At 48.2% G+C, this 22,826-nt stretch overlaps 2 protein-coding genes across 10 annotated transcripts; both read right to left on the bottom strand.

The window, feature by feature from the left end:
- Nucleotides 1–45: 45 nt before the first annotated feature.
- RAB41 (RAB41, member RAS oncogene family) lies at nt 46–16,573 on the bottom strand. 9 transcript variants are annotated; one of them, XR_014884921.1, is made up of 9 exons: nt 16,361–16,573; nt 14,906–14,964; nt 13,196–13,249; nt 7,663–7,771; nt 7,276–7,387; nt 5,125–5,218; nt 4,552–4,645; nt 2,825–2,891; nt 46–2,503 (listed from the first exon to the last, which is right to left on the bottom strand). XR_014884921.1 is itself a non-coding variant. In XM_085230285.1 (9 exons), the coding sequence occupies exons 2-9, from the start codon at nt 14,929–14,931 to the stop codon at nt 2,439–2,441; spliced, it is 630 nt and encodes a 209-aa protein (XP_085086411.1). In that variant the 5' UTR covers nt 14,932–14,964; nt 16,361–16,525; the 3' UTR covers nt 46–2,438. The 9 variants fall into 9 exon arrangements, 8 of the variants coding, with proteins under 8 accessions (XP_085086411.1, XP_019473663.1, XP_085086405.1 ...); XM_085230285.1 differs by lacking the exon at nt 5,125–5,218 and adding an exon at nt 11,402–11,507 and having other exon boundaries at nt 7,663–7,768; nt 16,361–16,525; XM_019618118.3 differs by lacking the exons at nt 5,125–5,218; nt 16,361–16,573 and adding exons at nt 11,402–11,507; nt 16,116–16,260 and having other exon boundaries at nt 7,663–7,768.
- An 83-nt stretch (nt 16,574–16,656) lies between these two features.
- On the bottom strand, nt 16,657–22,222 carry ARR3 (arrestin 3). The gene is made up of 15 exons (XM_085230945.1): nt 22,206–22,222; nt 22,007–22,037; nt 21,632–21,692; nt 21,254–21,298; nt 20,824–21,023; nt 20,671–20,730; nt 20,425–20,492; nt 20,003–20,138; nt 19,799–19,883; nt 19,624–19,696; nt 19,020–19,157; nt 18,729–18,812; nt 18,413–18,436; nt 18,253–18,305; nt 16,657–17,121 (listed from the first exon to the last, which is right to left on the bottom strand). Exons 1-15 carry the CDS (start codon nt 22,220–22,222, stop codon nt 16,709–16,711), a joined length of 1,488 nt encoding a protein of 495 aa, XP_085087071.1. The 3' UTR covers nt 16,657–16,708.
- Nucleotides 22,223–22,826: the final 604 nt, after the last annotated feature.

Raw genomic sequence — 22,826 nt, 5'->3', positions numbered from 1 at the left:
CTGCCAGTCGGACACTGGCTTGCTGCTGAAGCAGGACAGAGGAGGTGTTGGTGAAATAACTTTATTTAGTGTGATACACGGCTGTGGTCGGACAGTCCATACTCATAGTAATAGTCACACTTACTTGGCTAACAGCTAGGAGACAGCAGGGCCAGACACACACTCAATATTTTACACATCCATAGAGAAGACAGTGGGAAGTGAACTATTTTATTTCACTAGTTACCCCTCCCTCCATTACTTATGGTCCCCCCTTCCCCCCCAGGCCCGCGACTCAGAACAATACAAGAGCAGGCACAGTGCACGCCTGCCATGAGAAAGGGACAGCAAAACCTGTTCTACAGCAGACACACACACACCAACAAATATCAGCAATTCCCACATGACAGGAGTATGTACAGAGGAGGGGGCTGAGTTACCGCTGGGGCTGGGCACAGAGGACCCAGCCGTGCCAGCTGGAACTGTGGGTAAGGGGTAGGGACACTCCAGAACGAAATGGGGGAAAGGACATCCCAGCTTCCTCCTGCAGGCCAGCTCATGTGGAGGGGAAGGGACAAAGCTCTCTGAGAACAAGGGCAGCCACCTGCAGCTTGGTCACCAGATGCCAGTAAGCCAACATGACCAGGAAGCAGCCACGGCACTCTGACCAGGCGCTTCTCCAACAAGGCCACCAGCACCCAGCCCAAGGCCACCCCCTCCCCTCCTTCCCCAGCCCACAGGTTTCAAAGTGCACACACTATGTCAGTGACCGACAAGGCATCCTGCTAGGAGAGCCTCACCAACCCAAACATCACTGTCCCTGTTTGTACCCTTAACACTGTGGCACGCTGTGCTCCTCCCCGCCAGCATCCCCAGTGGCGATACATAGGCTGGGTGATGAAAGAACTGGTGAATGGCTTAAAACCACCTGGCTGTTCTTTTCTCCTCTCTGTCAGCAGACCTCCTGACTTCTGGCTGTTCTATTCTCCTCTCTGTCAACAGACCTCCTGACTTCTGGATTGATCGGATGGACACACACACACACACACACACACACACACACACAAAAATAATCACAACGAAAGTTTACAAAGAGCTCTACTAACATCGTTAGAAATCAAGGGCAGAGAGCTGAGGGAAAAGCGAGGTATTTCCCAACCTCAGGCATCCAGAAGTGACAACAAAATGCACTTTAGCAGTGTACATTTCCCCCACTCACATATGATAATAAATCCCTGCTAGCACTTATCTTTGTTACAGCTTACCACTATTCCAAAGCAACATGGTACTAACCCCACTCTGTGAGACCACAACAAAAGCAGAAGCAGCTGTGTGTGATTTCATTAAGCAGCAACCTAGATATGAAGCCAGAACAGCTATCGCTGGCCTTCAATTTGCTGTAGCCCACCTGCTCTCCATGAAGCAGCTCCTAGGCTATGTGACTACAAACAGAAGGACGGAGACTAGGAAAGGAACCTGAACACCACACGATTCCCAGGTACTGCTCCTGCAGTGATGGGCTCCACAGAGCTGTTTGCTTTCGCTGTTGACAGACAAGACCAAGGTCCCTACAAATCACCCTGAGGATTTCTCCCCACCCAGCTTCATGCTATAAAGTCTCTGTACCCATTTCCTTCCCTACATCTTACTGCCAACACTCACCAAGCACCAACATCCTCCAGACAGGAAGATACACTGCAGGGAGCAATCTGTGGGATGTCTCTGCTGCACAGATGGGAGCAACAAGGTCAAAGCTAAGAGTTTGGGAGTTTCCAATGTTTTGCATCACATGAGGGTCAGAGTGTAGGGCAAACCCCAGAAGTCATGAGCAAAACTTAGCCAACATCATCCACAAAAAGGAGAAACTGAAGAGCTAATATTGTGTGTGTATCCTGCAGGAACCAAAAGCCTAGAAACAGGTAACCTGTACTGCCCAACAAGGCAAGGCCAAGTCAAACTGACTGGTGTAAAAGGAGCAGCCTTTAAACAGAGGAAGTGGGGATGCAGAACAGACAAGACTGGAGTGGACAGGAGCTAGTTAATATGCAAGGCAGTAAAGGAAAGTGGAAAACCCACCCCCAAGCTTTATTTATTTATTTTTCTTCTTTTCCCTAACTTGGTGGCTTTTCCATTGCATTCACATGATACATCTGAGCAGACAGGCTCAAGGTGGGAAAGGGGGGGAGAGAAGAGAGAGAAAGAGGGAGTGTAAAGGGCACCACGGTGCCAAAGTGCAACAACATAAAAAATAAAATAAAAGACAGGACACTCATTCTGCACTCAAGGCTCATACCATGCAGTAAGAGGGGCGGCCAGGGCTGCTCCCCACCGTAAACAGGGAGTTCGCTCGCTTAGTAGATTGTTTTTTCAGCCCAAAGTAGGGTTGCCTAGCCAATGAGCAGTGATGTTCTTCAGTGAGACTGGCCAGCTGGGGAATGTGCTGCTACAGAACGGGCCTGTTAGCAGGAGCAACCGCTCTCCGTTACTGGCTGCTCAGGAGGCTTCTCTAGTTTGATGTCAATCACTGCAGGAGGTAAGTTAAGGAAATCACCTGTCTCAAGGAAAAGAAAAAAGACCTAGAGAACATGACCAGTATCTTAAAGAGCTGTCAGCCACCCTTCCTGGTAAGAGCAGAGCACACTTACAAGTAGTTATGTGTATTTACACAGAGACCACGAGCAGGGGCCACGCTTCATGGCTGCACCACACTGCACCGTTTTCAGCCATGTATCTGAAAAACCCCACTGAGGCCCATTCCCCAAACGTGCCAACAAGTCACTAAGCCCAAACTCACAAAGCGTTAATTGCCAAATCCAGAAAACGATTGTTGAGAAAAGAAGGATACTGTCTTCTTTGCTCTTCTCTGGTGTGCTGTCCATCCCGGGTAAGGCAGCAGCCACGCGACGGAATAGCTGAAAGGTAGCAACAGGTGAACTGAAAGCTTGTCAGAAAGAAATCCGTGTCAAAAAGTAAAAACACAAAACCCACTCCAACACTGCTCTATGGCAGGTCTGAGCATTTTACAGATTTGTTATGTGGGTATTTTAGTAAGCAAAGCAACAATCAAATGCCACAAGACTTTTTTCCACAAACAATTTAACAAGCTTGCTTAAGGAAATGAAGCTACTGAATGCCTACCAAACAGGTGGCTTGCTTTTATCTGCTTCTACTTGAGCTGAACGTGGAGTTCTTTCTCATCAGAAATTGTTCATCTAGAGATGTATAAAAACAAATCCCCCCTGCATACAGGTAAGCACGTTAGAGGCTGCAATTTACTATTTCCAGCCTCAACTGCTTTTACACACAGTTTACAGCTACATTACAGAGTTTGGCTCGGGACCTCTAACAAGCCTTTAGTTTGTTCAGAGGCATGCTCCAGAAGTCTATGGAATAACCGAGGTTCTATAGCCAACCCTTTTGGTTCAGTCCTGCTGTGAAACAGCCACCTCCGAGCAGAATGGCCAGCTTGGGTGAGCTGCTTGAAGCTATTAAGGATGTACAAGAGCTGGGAAGGACTAGCATATGCTCATAAAGACAGAGAATGGTTTTGCATAATTTTAAACCAGTGCTTAGAGCTCCTCCTGCTGCCATTAATGAAGCAGCAAACAACGCAGACACTGCTGGACACTGAGGTGAAAGATGCTGTGTAAAAGCTTCTCATTTAAAGAACTAAAGGCATCATCAGATGACAATGATTTTTCTTCACAGTAGCTTGACAGAGCTCTCATCCACACTTTCAAAACATATTACTTGGAAAAATAAATAAATGAATAAAAAAATCAAGGCACTGAGCACCAAAACAGCCAGAGAAACAAAAATCATCCCCTAATCCTATCACCAGGCTCTTCCAGCCAGCTGGTGTGCAGCAAACTTAAGCAGGTATCCCAGCTGGCAGTTTCCCAACACTAATCATGCTTATGCTGTCTGCAGACCCTTTACCTTAGCTGTAAGGTAGCTGAACACTGGGGCAGGTTGCCTGAAGAGATGGAGTCTCTATTCTTTGGCAAGTTCAAAATCCAACTGGAGTCAGATCTGGGCAGCCTGCTTTAGCTGACTATGATTTGAGCAGGAGGGCTGGACCACATCTCCAGAGATCCCTTCCAACCTCAATCATTCTGCGATTTTTTTTTTTCTTGTGGCTTCTCAACAGAACCAGAAACTTCCACTTTAAGCATCAGTGTATGCTACTGTCTTGACTGGCGTCAAAACTGATTTTAGAAAACAGTGCATTAATGGTTAACCACAGCAGAGGGAATGGACAAAATGGTGTTTGACAGGCTGCACTAAGCACTGCCATTTCCATTCCTCAGCACATTTTATTTTTAGATCCTCTTATCTTTCAAGGTAAGTTAAGTTTCCTTAGCTTTAACAGGGATTCACTGATTTGACACGAAGGGAGCTTTCACCAGATAAAGCAGCAGCAGTGACCACTGGGCAAGGAGCATTTCAGAGGCTGACAGTAAATACAAGCAAGTATCTGACAGAACACGAACCCTAAGCAGAAGCTTAATCCTCCCACAGAGCAAAAGGAAAGTACAAATATCCTGCCTTGAGAACAGAAGATCGATCTACCTGTTTCACATTGTATCCAGTCTTTGCACTGGTCTCAATAAACATCACATTCAGCTCTTTGGCTCTCTGTTCCCCTTCTTCTGTAGTGATTTGCCTGGACGAAGGTGCAAACAGAAGCAGAAAGACAGAAAGGAAAAACAGACAAGAGGAATTAGAGATATCTGTGAGTGAGACACTCGTCAGTGAAAGGCCCATTCACTGCCCATTACCAGAGTGCAGAGTCCAGAAATGGAGACCTCGGAACCTCTGGGTATTTAAGACCCCTGAGTTCTCCAGCTAAGGAGGAGACAACGTCAGGTAAGTTATTCAGAGAACACCTGGACTTAAGACCATTACTAAAGGATGATCAGCACAGGATGAAGTTTTATGCAATACATTGGAGTCTCATTCACAGCACTCTCAAGGGAAGGAAGAATCCCCATTAGCTGCACCTGCTGCAAAAAGCCATTTCCCAAAAGCCAACAGAAGGGAACTCCATAAGATTACAGAAAGAAATCAGAAAGGCTCCAGCAGCAGCTACAGCTTGTGTGCAAGCACCTGCAAATGCATCTCTGACCAATGCCCTGTACATACCTGTTTCACATTATATCCTGCTTTAGCACTGGTTTCAATATACATCATATTCAGCTCTCGGGCTTTTCTCTCACCCTCCTCTATAGAAACCTGTCTACAGCAATGAGAACAAATCACAGAAAAGAAAAACCAAAACAAAGAAAAATAGTCCAAAACTGATAAAAAGAAAACTGCAGAAAAACAGCCACCAACTGAAGCAACATTAACAGGAAAGAAAAATTAACAGGCTGCAGCAAATAAAACCACTGCTATCCTGAGTTCAGCTTTTTGGCACCAGAACTCAACCCGAATCATCACTTGGTTTTACCACAGGGGGAATGGGTTCCAATATGCTGTATACTACCTAAAACAAAAAAATAACGTCATAAGGTTCAGATTGACACTGGTTTTTTTTTCCAGCATTAAGAGGCCCAGCATTTCAGCTTGCCACAAAGCTGCTTTTATTGTACAGTTCTGGTCAAGACAATTGGGCTTCTTTTACTGATATCAGGATTTACATGAAGTTGCAAATTCATGCCTAGGCCAGGACTGCTGACACTTAATTAAACTTCTGATTTTCAGTGCTACATCAACTCCGACCACAGCTATATTTCAAACAAGTCTCCGGTTTTTATATTTGTATGGCAGAGATGAAACAGCTGTTCTGCACATACTCTTCTGTACCAGCAGAAAATAATACAAGGCAGGAATTATCCCACTGGGCTTTACAGTTCTACAGAAAATGGAAGTTGATACAAATTAGCCTCAAATCTGAACTCCAGATTATTCAGTTAGAGAGCTGCAGGTATTTCCAGCTCCTGGGAGGGCATAAGTGATAGCAGCTGGTCAGCATACAGAGCTGCTGAATGAAGTACAACCCATCAGATTTCGTTCAGATGCTTTTAGGAGTTGAAATCAGAGGCCAGACCACTCTGAGTTGTTGCTACTTGGATTTCTTAATCTAAGTCAGTTCTATATATCAATCACACTTCTGAAGCTCTGGGGCACCAAGTTTCCCCAACATTTCTGAAGTGTAAGGCATAGATTACTTGAACTGGCCTCCAACGGAGCTGGGAAAAGTAAAACAATTGATAAGAAGGTGTGAAGGGCAGAGGAAACATTTCCACAAGTATCATCAGTACAGAAGCCCACGCAGCACTCAGGAAAACCTTAACTATCTTTTCCCCCCACTGACTCAAAACACACAGCAGTTTTAGTACTATGCTTCTCCTGCTAGGCACAGCAAACTAAAAACTAATAGCATGACTTGCACAGAGACAAAGGGCAAAAAGCATCCTTGTACAGCCAGGGATGCTGGCTCTTGTCTCACATGAGCATTTGTACAACACCAAAAATGTAAGGGGAAGGAAAAAAAAAAAGCATCACAATATTTCCCATAGCAATGTTTACATTCAGGAGTGAGTAAAGCAAAGTTTATAATTTAAAACATGGCAACATCCAACAATGGAACGGTCAGACTGCTGTTAGGTACATCATACCGAGAAGAAAAGTAAACAAACAGGAACTCAGATAATAGTGCAGGATTTCTTTTCTGAGAAAACAGCTTCTGAAGATGTTATATTTTGATTGGAAGCGTCTCATGAACAGCCAGGTTTCAGTTCCATAAGACTCTGTTTTACTGTGAGATCCAGGCATTGCCCAGCTCTGTTTTTTTCTGAGATTCTTTTACACCAAATAAAAATTCCTCATAACTTCAAGGTCTCGAGGTTCTCTCTTTGAAACACAAGAACACATCTTAGAGTACCCATATACATGCATGTGTTAGTTTAGAGGACTGGCATTGTCAGGAGCTGCTTACCCCGTTTTCTTTTTGTCAACTAATAGTGAAGTTGACCACTGAAATGAACAATTTTTCCTTATCTATGCTATTTCTAATGCATTCATAAAGGAAAATGTCTGAAAACATTAAACGTGTTTTCTTAATTCAACAATAAAGAGATGAATTTGAAATAGAAATGCAGAACGTGGTCCTCTGGAAAGCTATTATGGTGGTTGTTAGTTGAAGCAGCATCACAGAATTAAGAACTGTAAGGGCAAACATTTTACAACATGTCCTAAGATGTGAAATCCACGGGACTTTAAGAGTCTAAGTCAGCCAGTTCCCTGCTTTTCCTGGTCAGGGCAGCAAGGCCACCAGCTTCCCTCTATTACCTCTTGTCTGCCAGATCAGTTTTGTTCCCCACCAACATGATGATGACATCACTTCCCCTCTCTGTCCGAACATCATCAATCCACTTGGAGGTCTGCTGGAAGGAATTCAAGTCTGTAAGGAAGAAGCAAATGGGAATGCTAAGGATAAAACTACTTTTAAGCAAGAAAGAAAACATACGAATCTGGGTATGCCTGTATCCAGACGCTCTCCAAGTCTCCCCACATCACACACAAATGACCCACAAACCGTTTTCTGCCTGAACAGAAAAACCAGCAGGGGTGGGGGGGGGAACATTTCTACCGTTAATCATCTTTACGCAGAACTTGTGGAAGCAGTTCTGCTCACATGCAGTATTTCAAATAATGAGACACCGAAGCATCACTCACTTGTAATGTCATAGACTACCACAGCAATAGTGGAGTCGCGGATGTAGCTGGGAATGAGGCTGCGGAACCGCTCCTGGCCTGCTGTGTCCCAGAGCTGCAGCCGAACCTGCTGGTACCAGGCCAGGGAGAGCAGAGAGAACGCAGGAGAGAAAAGAAAGGAGGAAACTGTCCTTTAGAGAAAAGGCCATTTCTAGAACCGACTATATGCAGCTCAGTCTCAGAAGCTGGTGCTGACCTCGTAATCCAGCTCCAAACACCCACACACCACAGAATTTGGCTTTTCAGATTTTGATTGCAAATGATGTGCTTTCATTTCCTTTGCTTGCCTAGAGATTCTCCTACTCCCATGGCCACCACATCCCAAAGAGCTCCAGGTTACAGCTGCCACCTCCAGCCACTGCTGCTAAAGGCAGCAGGTACATCACAGAGCTACCTTCCTAGTCTACCCAGGGTTATTTATGCAAGATCTCCGCGGTGCTCCTGGCCCACCACGACCCAATTAAAACTCTTGGGGCATTTACCACACGGTAGACACATAACTACCTCAAGTCTGACACCAAGTAGTGCAACAGCATCCATTCTCCCAGCATTATGCAGCCAGAAGATGGTAATGGAGATTTTCATGCAATATCAGGGCAACTGATAACTTAAGTTCCAGCAGAAGAAAAAGCAAATGCTACAATGCAGGCTGCATGTGCAAAAAGGGCACTGGGCTCTCCCCTTATAATAAACACAACAGTCAGAACCAAGTACCAAAAGCTATAAGATACAGTTTGATCTCCAGAACCACAGTGATTTCCAAACACAAACCAAGTTATTATACGACAGCACTAGCATCTGGTCTTACTACCATCCTTTTCCCCTCTTAGTATGTATGAACATGTGGTGCACGCAGTCGTAACCACCACTATGCCCATGTGATGCTGGGACCTGCCTGTTTGAAGCAGCAACAGCCAAAAAATGCCTGACTATCACAAGGAATGCTAAACAAAAGCTTTTAACAATTGGCAGTGATACCATCTCCTCCTAAGTTATCACCCCACACAGCTTGCTGTACAAGCAGTGCCAGGCTGCCAGAAAATGAGCACACTGCATCCTCAGCAGCCACGAGTTCCATAGCAGGCAGATACTGGATCCCAGCTGAGTTACAGGAATTGGTAAGGTGTGCTCACAAACCACGTGTGCAGTGATGAAGGCTAGTGGCTCCTTATGGACAGAATGCTGCTGGGCAAGGAGCAGGCAGGAGATAGGCTACAAGGGAGAAAACAGTTTCTGAAGGTCTGATGGTTGATTTATTTATAAGAAAAATTTAAATAGATGCATGTGTCTGCAAAATGTCTTGATACAACAGATTAAACAAGACATATCTATATCAGAATATCCACGTGGTTGCCCAAGGACTTCAGGAAGATTAGGGCTTATAGTTGAAGCACTCTCCTTCTTCTAAAGGCAGCTGTTGTTACAGTAACAAAAAAATCAGGGCTCCTCACTGCCCCTGGAAACTCAGGGTGATGAACTCCAAACGCTTGGACAATATCACGCCACTGCTGGCAGATCAGACTGATAGCAATGACTGCTTCAGGCTCTGGGCTCTGAACTTCACAATGAGTTCCTTATAGAGTGTCCAGAACATTACTGCTACACCAGCTTTTTTCACCCACAAAATTTACCAAGGTGGTGATTTAAATGCTCTAGACTGCAGATTCACAATCAAAAAAGCACTAAAGGTGACTAGCTGGCCCTGCTAATCTTGCTGAAAAGGAAAAACTAGTGGAGCCAGCAGTTCTTCCTGTACTTGTTAAGAGCATCCTGGCAGGTACTCGTGGGACTGTCCCTATTTCACACAACTGTGATCAGCATTAACTTAGAGAAGGCTGAGGTTCTCAAATACAGTTGCTACTAAAGACAGTGCAAATGCACAGCTCTTCAGACTGGAAACTATTTCTGTAATCCCCTCAGTCACCATGATCATGCCCACAAGAGTACATAAGCTATTCCTTCACTATCATGAGAAAACTAAAAGCTTCTTAGTTGCTAAGAACAGAACAAAGAGCAGTAACAGGAAAAAAATGATGTTATCTGAAAAGATCAGACCATTACTGAGGCATGATGAGATCAGTTATCATTTAATTATTTCTGACACGTCTGGAAGTTGTTAATAACAACCTAGACTGTGGCAAATTGTTCCACCTGCCTGGATAAACAGCCTCCTAAACCTGTCGCAACAGCTGGGAGGAAAAGATGCCAGCCTATGCAGCCTGAAACTCTGCTCTGTAAATCCATTCCCATGTGTCATCACGTGCACATCTCAGCACCCCTCAAGCCCCAAAAGATCAGCTTTACAATATTTTGCACCAAATCAGAAATCCTCCCTAAATACTTAAGCTACAGAATTGAAACACTGTCATTATTTTTTGCTACCTCATGTTCTGAGGGCAGTTTGTTATCATCTGTTAAGCACTTCCATTTTCCAAAGTGAAACAAACTCCTGATCCAGAAAGACTCACAATAAGCTGCAGTCTGTGACAGAAGGAAGGCAAGCCAAAGGAGTGGTGTTTTATTTGTTTAAATCTGTGGTACTTTCTTTACTTCAGCTTAATTCAGGGGTATGAATCCTGTCTAGCTGATACTGTAGCTCACTTAGCTGAAAAAGCCAGATCAAGTGGAAATGGTAACAGAGTTATCATGAAATAATTATTTTCATCTACTAAAATGCTTGTGCCAAGAGTTATAGACAGTTTCCATATAAACTCGTTTATTCTTTAGAAACTGTGGCGAGAGGAATTCCTTCTCCAAAGCTCTCTGGTGACTCACATGAATTGTCACTTCTGCTCTTCAATGAAATGGGAGTCCTGAATACTCACAAGTCACCACGTTGCTTCTATTTAAATGAGTGTTTTACCTAGTCTGGCAGTAATTCACTGGTTTGGCCTCTGAAATTGTCACCTCTGTTACCTCTCCAGTTATCCAGAGTGGAGAAAACATATGGAGATTTGAAAAATGAAACAAAAAACAACAAAACAGGAAGAAAGCACGAAAACAACAGCAAAAACAACAACAAACCCACAAAAAAAAAAAAACAGAAAAGCTAAGAAGTTTCCTAGAGGCTACCAGCCACCTTTTATTCCATGAAGTCACACACAATCATAACCCCTATTTACCCACCTGCCAGGGCAGTTTTCTGTATCATTTCCACAATTTGATTTCTGAGCAGACAAGACTTAAATGACTGCCCAGTTTAGGTGTCACGAGATGGAGTTTACGTTGGTTTGGGGTTAGATGCTCACCTATTTCCCCCTCAGCCCACAAAACACCTGCATTCTGGGGCTGATGTTCTATCTTAACTGTGGGAGTACAAGAAAATCTGTTCAGAGCAGAAGCTGTGGAGCAAGATAAACAGCATGAGAACCAAGGACACCTCTAGAAGAAGAAAGATGATCTCACAGCTCCGACTGGATAAGCGCCTGTGTGAACGGCTGAAGAGTGTTTTGTAGAACGCTCTGCTGAATGTAAAGGCGGACGGGAAAGTTGTAGGGGTGGATGGGAAAGCTAGAGAAAGAAAACTTGTGAAGGTATATAAGTGATGTGAGAATTGTAATAAACGACTGGGACCATTCACATCTGAGTCCGTGCATCAGACGCTGCACTCAGCTACTTTCAGAAACCACCACTGCCTCCAAAGCATAAAGGGCACACGTTACAAGCAAGGCCTCTGCAGACACTCAGGCTCAATACCTACTTGTAATGTCAAAGACAATGACAGCCACAGCAGAGTCACGGATGTAGCTGGGAATGAGGCTGCGGAACCTCTCCTGGCCGGCTGTGTCCCACAGCTGCAGCCTGATCTGGGAAACGGAAAAGTGCAGGGAAGAGGGAAAGGAAAGGGCAGGAAAATGGAAAACAAAACCAAAACTCAAGTGAAATAAAAAGAAAAACTGCAAGGTTAAAAAAATGCAACAAAAGGAAAGTTAAAATGGAACAGAAGCGTGAAAAGAGCCAGTGATACCTCTAACTGTAACCTGACACAGCAGAGAAACTTCTCTCCCTCCACACCACCATCAGGAACCTGTACACAAGCACACTCTCCCACTTCCTAAATATCCCTACAATACCTTCCAAACCTGTCAGCTAAGGAGGGAAACATGCATACATACCTCAGTGCATTCTGCCAGATGGGGACTCCAGGTACACAAGTCCTACAGACTGCAGCCTACAGCTAGCTAGATGTGGTCACTCCAAATCCTAAGGAGTGCATCATGCAGACACAGTTTTGATTAATCCACTGGAAATTCTGGTGTGAAGTGCTTAGGAACAGTAGTGGGGTACAATCCACTACAAACAGGACATATTATTTGGCATAAAGACGTGTGTCAAAGCTGCAGTTGGAGGCTTTATGTTCTTCATTTCAAGTACAGCAAAGCCTATAGCAAAATACAGGATGAGCCATATCTGAGAAACAATTTCACTGTCTAGCCTGGTGTGCTAGTATTTCTCCCTCCTGACTTTCACTCAGCACCCCTCATTATTTTAACAGGATAAACAATTCAGAAAGCTAACAGTATACCAGCCATTTTTCTGGATAGCAGGCCAGGAGGTGCATGGCATCGTGACCTACACAGCCATAAGGAACAAAGACTACACTTGAGAACTACAGACAGCTGCAAACAAGACACAGGCATTCCACCTTGACTTAACAGGTGTCAAGCTGCATTCTCAATATCTGCTAACAACACTGAAGAACATTCTCCAAGTAGTTCTCCCAAAGATTCAGTAAGGTCTTTTCTAACAATCAGTCGCTGGTAAGATGGCAGGGAAGCACTCAGCAGAATCTCATCACACACAGAGATGAGCCTTCTTCAAAAGCAACAGACCCAAAACCATACAAAAGGCTTCCACTGCAGCACTGACCCCCTCCCTCCTGCCAGCAGCTTTGTACTTCTTGGCCAGTAATAAAATGAGCAAAAAAGGCAATTACTAGCAAAACACGAACAAATGGACAGTTGCTGAAAGACAGGAGAGAGATACGAGGGATCTCTTGATGCAAAAAAGAGTCTCATGCAAGCTAAATTCAAAAATGCTCTATTAACAGAAAGTCAGCATTGTGTTACAAATAGAACCTTTCTGCAAAAGGGAACTGTGCCACTATTGTTAATCATGAATGACTTCAAAACTTGGAATTGCTACCTGGGGTCTGTCCACATCCATTCACACTGACAATCCCTACAGACAGGGCTGCAAATTCTGGGAGCAAACCACGCCTATCAAGCAGAGCAGACAGCCATTCCCCCAGGACATGAACATTAGCTTGCTCCAATTTTGCATGAAAGGATTAGGCTTAGTGCTAGAGGTGTTACAGACTAGTGGGTACCAGAAAGAGTATGGGTCAGTGACTTCATTCAACAAAGGCTGTCCCTCTGAAGGCTGCTGCAGGATTCCAGCAGCCACTGGAGGACTGGCCAGGCAAACAGCACACACAGCAGCTGCTGCTGCCATGAGCACAGTTGCCACACTACCACACAGACGCCTCACTTACCGTGCGATCTTCAAGATACATTGTTTTCGACAGGAAATCAATTCCAATGGTTGCCTGAAAAGAAGAAAAGCATTAGTAACTGCCTCCCAGTATCTGCAAATCAAATCTTTCCACACAATCTCCGAAAAACGTTCACTAGCTTGTAATTTAGCACTGTTATAGTCATTTGCCTTCAAAAAAGCTGATAAAAACAAGGCAATCTGGGTATCTCCCCTATCTTTACTTCACACTATTCTTCCAACACTTCTCAACTCACAAGATCCTCCAAATTCTAATTTTACCTCCTTGACATTCATGCATCTCAGCACAGATCGTATCTGTCCTGTCTCCCTCTGCTTTACAGCAATTCATTCTGGTAACATTTCTCTTATTAGAAATAACCAGAAGGTAGAGCAAATAAATTGTGAGCAACTGTGCTGAAACCTAAAAAGTAACGTTGATTCATGGCTATCCAACAACAGAGAATGCTCCTCCTTTTCAAGGACAACCAGAAGCTTTATTTCCCAAACAGTTCTTTCCATCAACCTCCTTCCATTCACATTTCCATTGCTGCACAGACATTCCAGTACAGAAAACCCAAAGTAACTTACTAAGTTAGAGGTGTTAGACACTTGCAGGCATTTAAATCAAGCAGGTATCCTTGCCATCACAACGCCAGGAAACAAGTTATTGATTACTGAACAGATTTCAATACAATCTCCAGACTGAAACACAGGCAGCATCGTGTGTTCTGGAAGAATCCATTAGAACACAAACCAGCTGATATTGGATCAAGCCACAACTGTCAATTTCTGCAGTCAGTACCTTCTTTCTAGGAGCCCTGTTTTCTGCAGCCAGGGCAGCTTACAACAAGATAAACCCCCCAGAGCACCTAACAAGAGTTAGGAATAAAAGAAAAGCACATAAAGCAGAAGCAGATCCAGTTTCAGTAAATGACTCGTCCTCGAGAAAACCATCTTCTCTGTTACCTTCCAGTTTGAAATTACTCCAACTGAAACCAATAACTCTTTCTGGGCTGCATTAAAAGAGGCCACCACAGTCTCTTTTTCCTTAGAGATTTTCAGTATTCCTTTGAAATACCACTAAGTCATTTTGCTAACTCTTCCCGAGATCTCTGCGCCTCCTACGCATCCTGAGCTTTTCAGTCTGAAGCCTCTCCATCCCTACCCTACTCTCTCCTTGCCAAAATTTCCCTGACTTTTTCTATCTATAGCCTTTCAGCTAAAAAACAAAAAATACATTTAAAAATTAAACAGAGAGAGACATAGAGAGAAAAATATACCACGTTGACTTCTTGTGGGTACATCCATGTAGCCTGGACTCAACTACTCCTATTTTAACAGCAAGTTTATAGAGATACCAGAGATCAAGAACTATCAGAAGCACATGTGTACCTTATTCCCTATTTCCTGATGCTCCATATTGACCTTCACCGTTATCTTTTTTGTTCACTGATCCCATAAACCAATGCTTCTTTTTGTTTTCCTCAAAGCTCTCCAATACCCAAACAGGATCTAAACCTCACAGCTCTTCTGTACGCTGCACAGCCTGACAGCACACTGGGACTTAATCCCAGTCTGATCTACATTTCAAATCGCACTACAATCTCGTGTATGATACTCAGTTGATATCCCGTGGAGATGTGCACAACAGGAATGCATCTCAGTAGTGGAAAGTAGATGTGTTCATAGAGGAGTGTCTACCACATACCTGGTAAGTATTGTCGAAACTGTCATACATAAACCTGGTGATCAGAGAGGTCTTCCCAACTATAAAAGAAGAGGCAAAATTACTTTCAAAGAGCAGTGGAAGAACCTGCTGTTCAGGATTGACACGCTGGTACCGCTGATCACCAGAATGACGTTGCCAACATAAGGCTACTTCCCAGCTACTCCCACCTGGGAAACAACCAGCTGAGGAATTCATTCATAAGATAATAGGTGAGCACTAAGTCAAATGAATCCAAGAAAAAAATTAATCACGATGGAAACCTGACCCTCAATTTAGGTACATTATGATGAGAACAGCACAGAGCTGCCTGTTTGCTTTGAGCAAGTGGTAAATCTGCTTTGTTATTCATATTTGGGCACTTATGTAATCACCAAGACTCCCAGATCCAAAAAAAGATCCAGCATCAAAAGCTGACACAGTGATGCCTTGGACATTAATTAGCTGCCACTAGCTCCATAGAACAGCAGCATTTAATATTGAGATCATTTGTCCATAAAGTGATTTTAGATATAAGGCAAACTTTTTGAAAGGGTAGATAACAGCAGGGCAAGGGGAAATGGTTTTAAGTTGAAGGAGGGAAGACTTAGGTTGGATGTCAGGGGGAAATTCTTTACAGAGAGTGGTGAGGTGCTGGAACAGCTGCCCAGAGAGGCTGTGGATCCCCGTCCATCCCTGGAGGTGTTCAAGGCCAGGTTGGATGGGGCCCTGGGCAGCCTGGGCTGCTATGAAATGTGGAGGTTGGTGGCCCTGCGTGTGGCAGAGGGGTTGGAGCTTCGTGATCCTTGAGGTCCCTTCCATCCCTGGCCATTCTGTGATTCTGTGAACTTTGATGGCTTGCTTAAAAAATGCACATATTCAAATGTCACCAAGAGACAAAGTGCAGAACTGATGAGAATGGGAACCAAAGATCCCCAATTCTCTCGGGAAGCTGCAAAAAACACAGATAGAAGGGAGGAAAGAAAAGGAACAAACAGCTGCAGAAAGCAGCGAAATGGTGAGTGCCAGCAACGGGCAAGGCAAGCACCTGTCAGCAGCAACATGGATCCCGCCTCGCTGAGGCAGCTCAACCTGAAAACTTCCAGAAATTCCTGTAAGACGCAGTCCTGCGGTCGAGGAGACGATAAATACGGGAGAGCGACACAGACAGAACACCCCGATTTCAAGAAAATGACGCAATTCATCCACGCACCGTGAGGGCAGGGGCACGGAACAGAGCCGGCGTCCGGTTGAAAGGAAACCGACGGCAGTGCGGGATGCGGGAGGCAGCCGCCGCCTCCGGGGCACAGCGCAGCCGCGGGCGGTGAGGCGATGCCGAGCCCCGCCACCCCACCGCCCGCCGCCCCCCGGCTTCCCCCCCCGCTCCGGCCGCCGCCCCGCCGGCCCCGCCCCGCCTAACGGCACCTCAGCACCGGGCCCAACCCCCGCTCCGCTCACCGCTCTGCTCGCCCAGGAAGACGAGCTTGAACTTCCGCAGCGGGTTGCCGAACTCGCCGCCGCTGCCTGGGGCGGACATGGCGGCGCGGAGAGGCCGAGCCGGAGCCGTGACTGAGGAGAAGAAGAGGCCTCCGAGCACACACCGGCACCGCCGCCCCGCCCGCCGCGCCGCGCGTCACTTCCGCCGCCGCGATGGCGTCACTTCCGCCGCCGCCGCTATGGCGTCACCGGCGCGGCACAACGCCCCCTGTCGGCGGCCTCTAGCCCACCCCCACTTAGCCGTCCTACAAAGCGGCTCCGTTTCTCGTTTCGTGTCGGTTTATTTATAAACACACCGAAAACGTCGCGTCATTCAGGCCGGTGACGAACGACACGGCGCCCGGGGCCGCTGCTGGGCCGTGCGAGCGCCGGAGCTCCGCGCTCAGTGTGGGCGGTGGGACAGCCCGATAGCAGCGCCGGGGCAGGGGGGCAGAGCGGGGCAGAGCGGGGCAGAGCGGGGCAGAGCGGGGCAGAGCGGGGCAGAGCGGGGCAGAGCGGGGCAGAGCGGGGCAGAGCGGGGCAGAGCGGGGCAGAGCGGCTACGGGGCACGCGGGGCTGAGGGCGGGCAGGGCTGCGGGGTGCTATGGGGGTACAGCCCCCCGTGCCTCCGTCTGCAGGCAGCTCAGCTCTCCTCCTTCTCGCCTTCCTCCTTCTCGTCTTCATCGTCTTTTTCTCCCTTGAGCTTCTGGCGAGCGAACTCCTCGATGACGATGTCCTCCTCGCTGCAAGGAGCGCGGTGCGGTTGGAGCGATTGAATCCCACCCCAAATCCGGCTCCCCCTGCAGCCACTCTGCGGGCGTGCAGCCCGAACTGGGATGGCTCGGGAGCTGGGGAGCCGGGGGAAGGCAACAGCTTTGGGGGGTTTAATTCAAGGCAGTGTTTTACAGTGTCAAGGGGAAAACGGAGGGGAAGGGAGCTAAAGTGGTGACAAAGGGATTCGTTACCTCCTTGCAAAAGGCAAGCGGATGACGGCAAGGGAGAGCCGCAGAAGGAAGAGATGGAAATGAAGAGTCAGCGAAAGCAATTCCAAGAGCGTGTGAATATGAAATGACCCGGGGAAATCTACGGGGTGTGATGGTGGGGGCAAACCAAGAGCTTTTCATCTCTGTAAGCCTGTGTGTCCTTGCTGAGCTGAGGCAGTGCTGGTCTGCAGCATGAGAGCCACACAGCTGCAGAGTGAGTTTCCAGGCCCCACACCCCGTGTTTGTGCCCCAGTGCAGGGTGTTACCAAACAGAACCGGACTCTGGGAGCTGTGAGAGCTGTGGGGCTGGCTGGTAGCCATGGCTGCCATGAATAGGCCTACAACCCCTATCCTGTCGCCTGTGCCATTGTAGGGGATGCCGTGCTGCCTGCTGTGACACGTGCACAAGGCTTGCTGGTGTGGATGTTATAATTTAAGAACACCTCCAACACCCAAAATGGAATGGAGCAGCTCACTGTCTGTGATGGGTTTATGTGATTTGCGTGTTGGAGGAAACGCAGTCTGAGGTGTAAGTAAACTTACCTTGGTTTATCTGTGTAGTCCATTTGTAAGCACAGCGTGGGAAGGCAGGGATTGAAATAGAGATGTTTATAGTTAATGCAGAAATGACATTCAATCAACATCTCCATGCAGAGGTGCTTTTCTGGACAGGCAGCCATGGGTGGGTGGCAGCAGGGAGCAGAGCTGCTCCTCTAGCACGCTGTCTGGTCCTGAGCAGCACGTGGCTGATGAGTCACATGTGCCTCATTTTCTGGGGCACTCCATCCAGCCGTTGGGACTTTCCAGAGCCATCAGTCCTATCAGTTCCCCCCTGAACAGGAACTACATTTTCTTCCCTGGTGTTTCTGCAGCATGTCAGGTGCTACTCACCATCCACAGGCTTCGGGTGCATCAGGATGACAGGCAGCTCAACACCGACATCACTGGAAGCAGAAGCACTTCCTTCAGTGAACCCACCCAGTGCTGCACAGTGCTGGCCCTGGTTCTGCACTGTGCTGGCGGTGAGCACTGTGGGCAGTTCTCTCCTTACCTGGAAGTGAGATCCCCCAGGATGCTGTGGCCATGGAGAGAAAGGAAAGAAATCAGCAAAGGAAGAAGAGAAGGGTGTCAGTTTTTTGCTTTGAAATAAAATGCTTTATAATAAGTGAAGGGCGGTAGTGATGGAGACAAAAGGGATGATGTGGACCCCAGCTGCCTCCACAGTCCTCGGAAATGGGCAGGGAGAAAGGAGCCCACAGCATGAGCTCCTTCTCATTGCATCCACCCCCTTGTCACCAGCCCAGTGGAACAAGACCCCACGGCACGACCCAAGAGGGTATCCCTGCCACCATGCCCACAGAGCTCACCCTCCTCGGGACACAACCAGGTTGACCTTCACTTTATAGGACACCAGGATCCCCAGCACCTCCTTGTCCATGCCAGGTCTCAGGCTAGGAGAGAGGCAGAGCAGAGCTGTGACATGCAGCCAACCTCATGACCCCCACAGCAATTGTACCGATGTGGGGTGCACTAGGCTGTAGTGCAAAGCAGTGTGGCAGACAGAGAGAAGGGAAGGATGATCAGTGGCTGAGATCACAGCTTCTGGAGGCCACTTGAGGTGCCTGAGCCGAGATTTGCTCTGATGCAGAGGCTCTTACATGGTGGTGGAGGCCAGGTTGGTGTCCTCGTGCTTGAGCTTGCCGTCAAGAGCCAGGCCTCGCTTCTCCCGGTTGGCTGAGAGCGTGGGGGTGACAGAGTACGTTTTGGAGAAGGTGGAATTGGCTGCCACAGTCTCACTAGAAGGGTCGGGAGAGGAGAGCTCAAAGCCAGCACCCAGCACCCCCTGATCGGTGCTCAGCACCGTGCCAGTGTGACGTCCTTCCCGCCCCATCCTCCCCTCCCGTGCAGCTGCCTGGGCTCATTTCCTCCTTTTGTTCCTTCCCACAACCACTTCTTTTTTTTCTGCCTTCCCACCTTTGCTCTGACACTCCTCTTTCTCAGGAGCACAGAGACCTCGTTAGGCTGCGGCTGGGCTCAAGATGCAAAACGGGGAGAGGAAGCAGCCTGGGAGCAGCTGTGCACCTTTCCCCAGGGACGTCCCCAGGCTCAAGCTGGGCTCTCAGCGTCTGCAGCCTTCCCTCTCCTCCACCTCCTCACGTCTGCACTTCTAACCTTGATCTTGCTCAGTGTAAAACCATCATCACCACCAGCTTCTCTTTCTCTCCCTCCCTCCGCTCTGTTTGCCAGCTCCTTTTTACTCACTTGATCTCCTCCATGCACACAGTCTTTGAATATTTGTCCAGTGAATAGAGAACCACATCTGTGATCTGATCAACTGGAGGCAGACAGGAGGGAGCAGCATTGGCATGGCGGCAGAGACCCAGGCCCACATTCCCCATCTCCAACCCAGCACAGTGGTTCTGGGACAACTCCTCACCTGCAATCTTAATTTTTTTCACGATCTTGTTGGTAGTGTTGTTGATATTGACAGTCACGTTGATGGGTTCTCCATGGTAGTAGATCTGCAGTCAGAAGAAGCTCAATCACGTGGCCAGCAAGTGGGGTTGGGGCCAAAGAAGTCCTGGTCCCCATCCCTGGGAACACACATGGTAGCAGGAGCTGGGAACAGCCCCCCACTGACCTCCTTTTCCAGGGTGGCCTCGAGGTGCAGGGGCTTGTCAGACATCATGAACTGCCGAGTGGTCTCTGACTTGGGCCCTGGGCCTGTCTTCAAAGGTGCAAACTGGATCTTGCGGATGACGAGGCGCACTGAGTTCCTGCAGGGCGAGAAGCTGTCACCCCTTGGCCTCCCTAGGCACGCATGGCCTGTCTATGGGGGCATCTCAGTTCCTCCATTCAAACAGTGCAGTCTACAGGCTGCTCTGAGGACGGGGTGGACACAGGCATAGGCACCATCACCCTTCCTTTAGGCAAAGTCCCCAACCCAAGCAAGACACAAGCAGGCATTGCAGCCTTGTCTCAGCTCCGGAGGTGATCACCCCCAAAATGGTGCAGTTTTCAGTTTCAGGGCAGTGGAAAAGGATGAGGGTTCCCCTCAAATACCGCTTGTGAATCTTCTCCTCCAGGTTTTCAGCACAAAACCCTTTGACCTCGAAGTCCACGCCGCAGGCCTGGGAGGACATGTTGGGTTACAAAGAGGCTCTGAGCTGCACAAGGTTCAGATTTGTACCCCTCCTTCCCCCACCACGTCCCTGCAAATCCCAGCCCTGCTTCCAGCTGTCCATCCCTTCCAGCCTCTTCCCCATGAGAGAGAAACAACCTGGGGGACAGCCTGGGACAGCATCTGACCTTTCCCACATCATCTGGTCCCGGCTGGAGGGTGACCGAGCAGGGCAAGTTGGTTGCAATCTGGGCAGAACAGAGACAGAGAGCAGACAGAGAGCGTGCCCGAGGATGATCCCCATAGAGAAGCGTGGTTGGGAAGCACCAAGCAACCCTTACCTCAAAGGTGAAGGGGTAGGCGTTCTCACCGAGCTTCTTCAGCAGCTTCTCCTGCAGAGGGGTGAGGGTTTTGGGCACCTGCTCAGGCACCGGTGGGAAGATCTGCGTGGTCAGGACGTAGAGGTCCTTCCTGAAGGTCAGCCCAATGACATCCAGGTCATCTCGGCCGTAGCGAAAGGCGCATGTGAGTGTCACATAGACTGGGGCCAGCGTGGGTGAGAATGGAGGGGAGCGAGGAGGGAAAGGCGCAGGGGAAAGGTTGGGAAAGGAGGAAAGAAAGACAAGCTGTGTTTATAGCTTATTGGCATTAAAAGCAGATCTCAGACGCCAAGTAAAAAGTTAATGAGATTCTTCAGATCTCTTCAAGGCATGGCTACCTACAGGGGTTGTGTCCCTGCCCTGTGTAACATGGGTTTTTGTGCCTTAATACCTTTTCTGTCCTTTAGGTACTCCGGGTCGATGAGGCAGACGCCATCTGCAAATAACGGGAGAGAAGAGGTGATGAACTGGGTGTGCTGGAGAGAGGAAGGTCCTTGTGAGAATACTCTAAAGTCCAAATGCTCAGCCAGGAGGAGGCCGGGAGAGCTGCCTCCAGGGGACCTGCCTGCATGGGGATGGTGACCCTTCCTTCAGCATCTCCACCCCCAGGGCTTACTTGCAAAGGGATTTTGCTTTATAAGTATTGCTTTAAAGATGTCTGTAGGAAAATGAGATCTTTGCTCCTCTGGAGTTGCCCTCACTCCTCCCTCCACACAGAGCAATGTTCGAGGCCACTCACTGCCCCCTGCACCCTGGGAACCCCACTCACCCACGGCGTCCACCGACTCCACGTGGTCCACAAAGTCCCTCTTCCCCAGGTAGATGGACAGCTGGAGGAGCCCATGGCAAATGGAAACAACACATCAGGTTAGTGGGTGCCGAGCTCTGTGATGCTGCAGGTGTTTGGTGTGAAGGAGCAGGCATCGCATTGTAGGAATTGTGTGTGTTTTTTAAAACACTTGTTTTGAAATGTGACCGCAGTGATGGCACCATCACAGGCATAGGGGAATCAGGAGGTTGCAAAGGGAATGGCAACCTGGGCTGCGTCACCTGTCCCCCAAACTGAGGCCCCCGCAGCCTCACCATTGGGCACCAAAAGCTCATTTGCACTGGGGACAGACCCACAGGTGCCCAATGGACTCACCTTCCCGTTGGGGCTGGTCTTCTTGAATACCCTGCAGGAAAAGCACACAACAGTGGTGAGGCTGGGGGCAGCGCTGCTCTCTCCCCAGAGAGGAGCATCCTCAGGAGCTGTGCCCAGGCAGGCAGATATGTCCCAGCCTTGGGATTCGGTGTTCTATGAGCTCACAGCACAGATCCTCAGCATGTGGCCTTACACTTACTTTGATCCTTCTGCCATTTTAAGTCAGGTGCCACACAGCCAGGAACCCTGCAGGGAGAGACGGGGGAAATGCTGGAGGTGGGAATAGGAGACCCATTGGCCATCACCAGCAATGGGAACTCAATGGTTCGTGTGCCAATGCTCTGCAGAGCCCTTGGCAACGGCCCTCCTGGGAGTTGGCACTGTGAGCAGCACGGCTGGAGGCTCAGCAGGGCTCAGGTGCTCTATTTGCATCCAGAGCTGCCATGATTCCTCAGGACCTGATGGGGTTGGGGGTACACCCCAGTGGTGGAGCTGCTGGAGACTGCAGCTGCTGGGAATTTGCTGCCATCACATACCAGGAGGAACATACTCATTGTCCTCACTCACAGGAGAGTGAGGAAACCATGGGCAGGGGAGTCCAGTGCCATTCAGAGCCCCATCCCACACTCACCGACAGCCCCAGAGTGGGCAGTGGGACAGGACTGAGCTCCCCTTGGGGGCTGCTGCTTTTTGTTTGATCAACACCAGCGTCCAGAATTAAATGGCAAATATCTCACTGATTGTTGGCTGATTTGTGGGGAGATCAGAAGGGATGAGCTCTGCTTCTTAAACTTAGGCAGCTCTGACATTATCTGGGCTT

Source organism: Meleagris gallopavo, chromosome 9, assembly GCF_905368555.1.
Source record: "Meleagris gallopavo chromosome 9, MGAL_WU_HG_1.1, whole genome shotgun sequence".
Lineage (NCBI taxonomy): Eukaryota > Metazoa > Chordata > Aves > Galliformes > Phasianidae > Meleagris > Meleagris gallopavo.
This window is presented reverse-complemented; position numbering and strand designations above follow the sequence as displayed.

What these genes read in the sequence shown, in the direction of transcription:
- RAB41 (XM_085230279.1), bottom strand. Translation starts at nt 16,439, where the DNA reads ATGTCCGCCCCAGGCAGCGGCGGCGAGTTCGGCAACCCGCTGCGGAAG. An exon ending in CTTCCTGGGCGAGCAGAGCG is followed by an intron (nt 14,965 to 16,360) that starts GTGAGCGGAGCG and finishes CTTCTTTTATAG; the next exon opens with TTGGGAAGACCTCTCTGATC. An exon ending in ACTGATCTGGCAGACAAGAG is followed by an intron (nt 5,219 to 7,275) that starts GTAATAGAGGGA and finishes TCATTGCTGTAG; the next exon opens with ACAGGTTTCTATAGAGGAGG.
- ARR3 (XM_085230945.1), bottom strand. An exon ending in AGGCCACCCTGGAAAAGGAG is followed by an intron (nt 19,884 to 20,002) that starts GTCAGTGGGGGG and finishes TTCTGACTGCAG; the next exon opens with ATCTACTACCATGGAGAACC. An exon ending in GTGTGCATGGAGGAGATCAA is followed by an intron (nt 19,158 to 19,623) that starts GTGAGTAAAAAG and finishes CGACCCTTCTAG; the next exon opens with TGAGACTGTGGCAGCCAATT.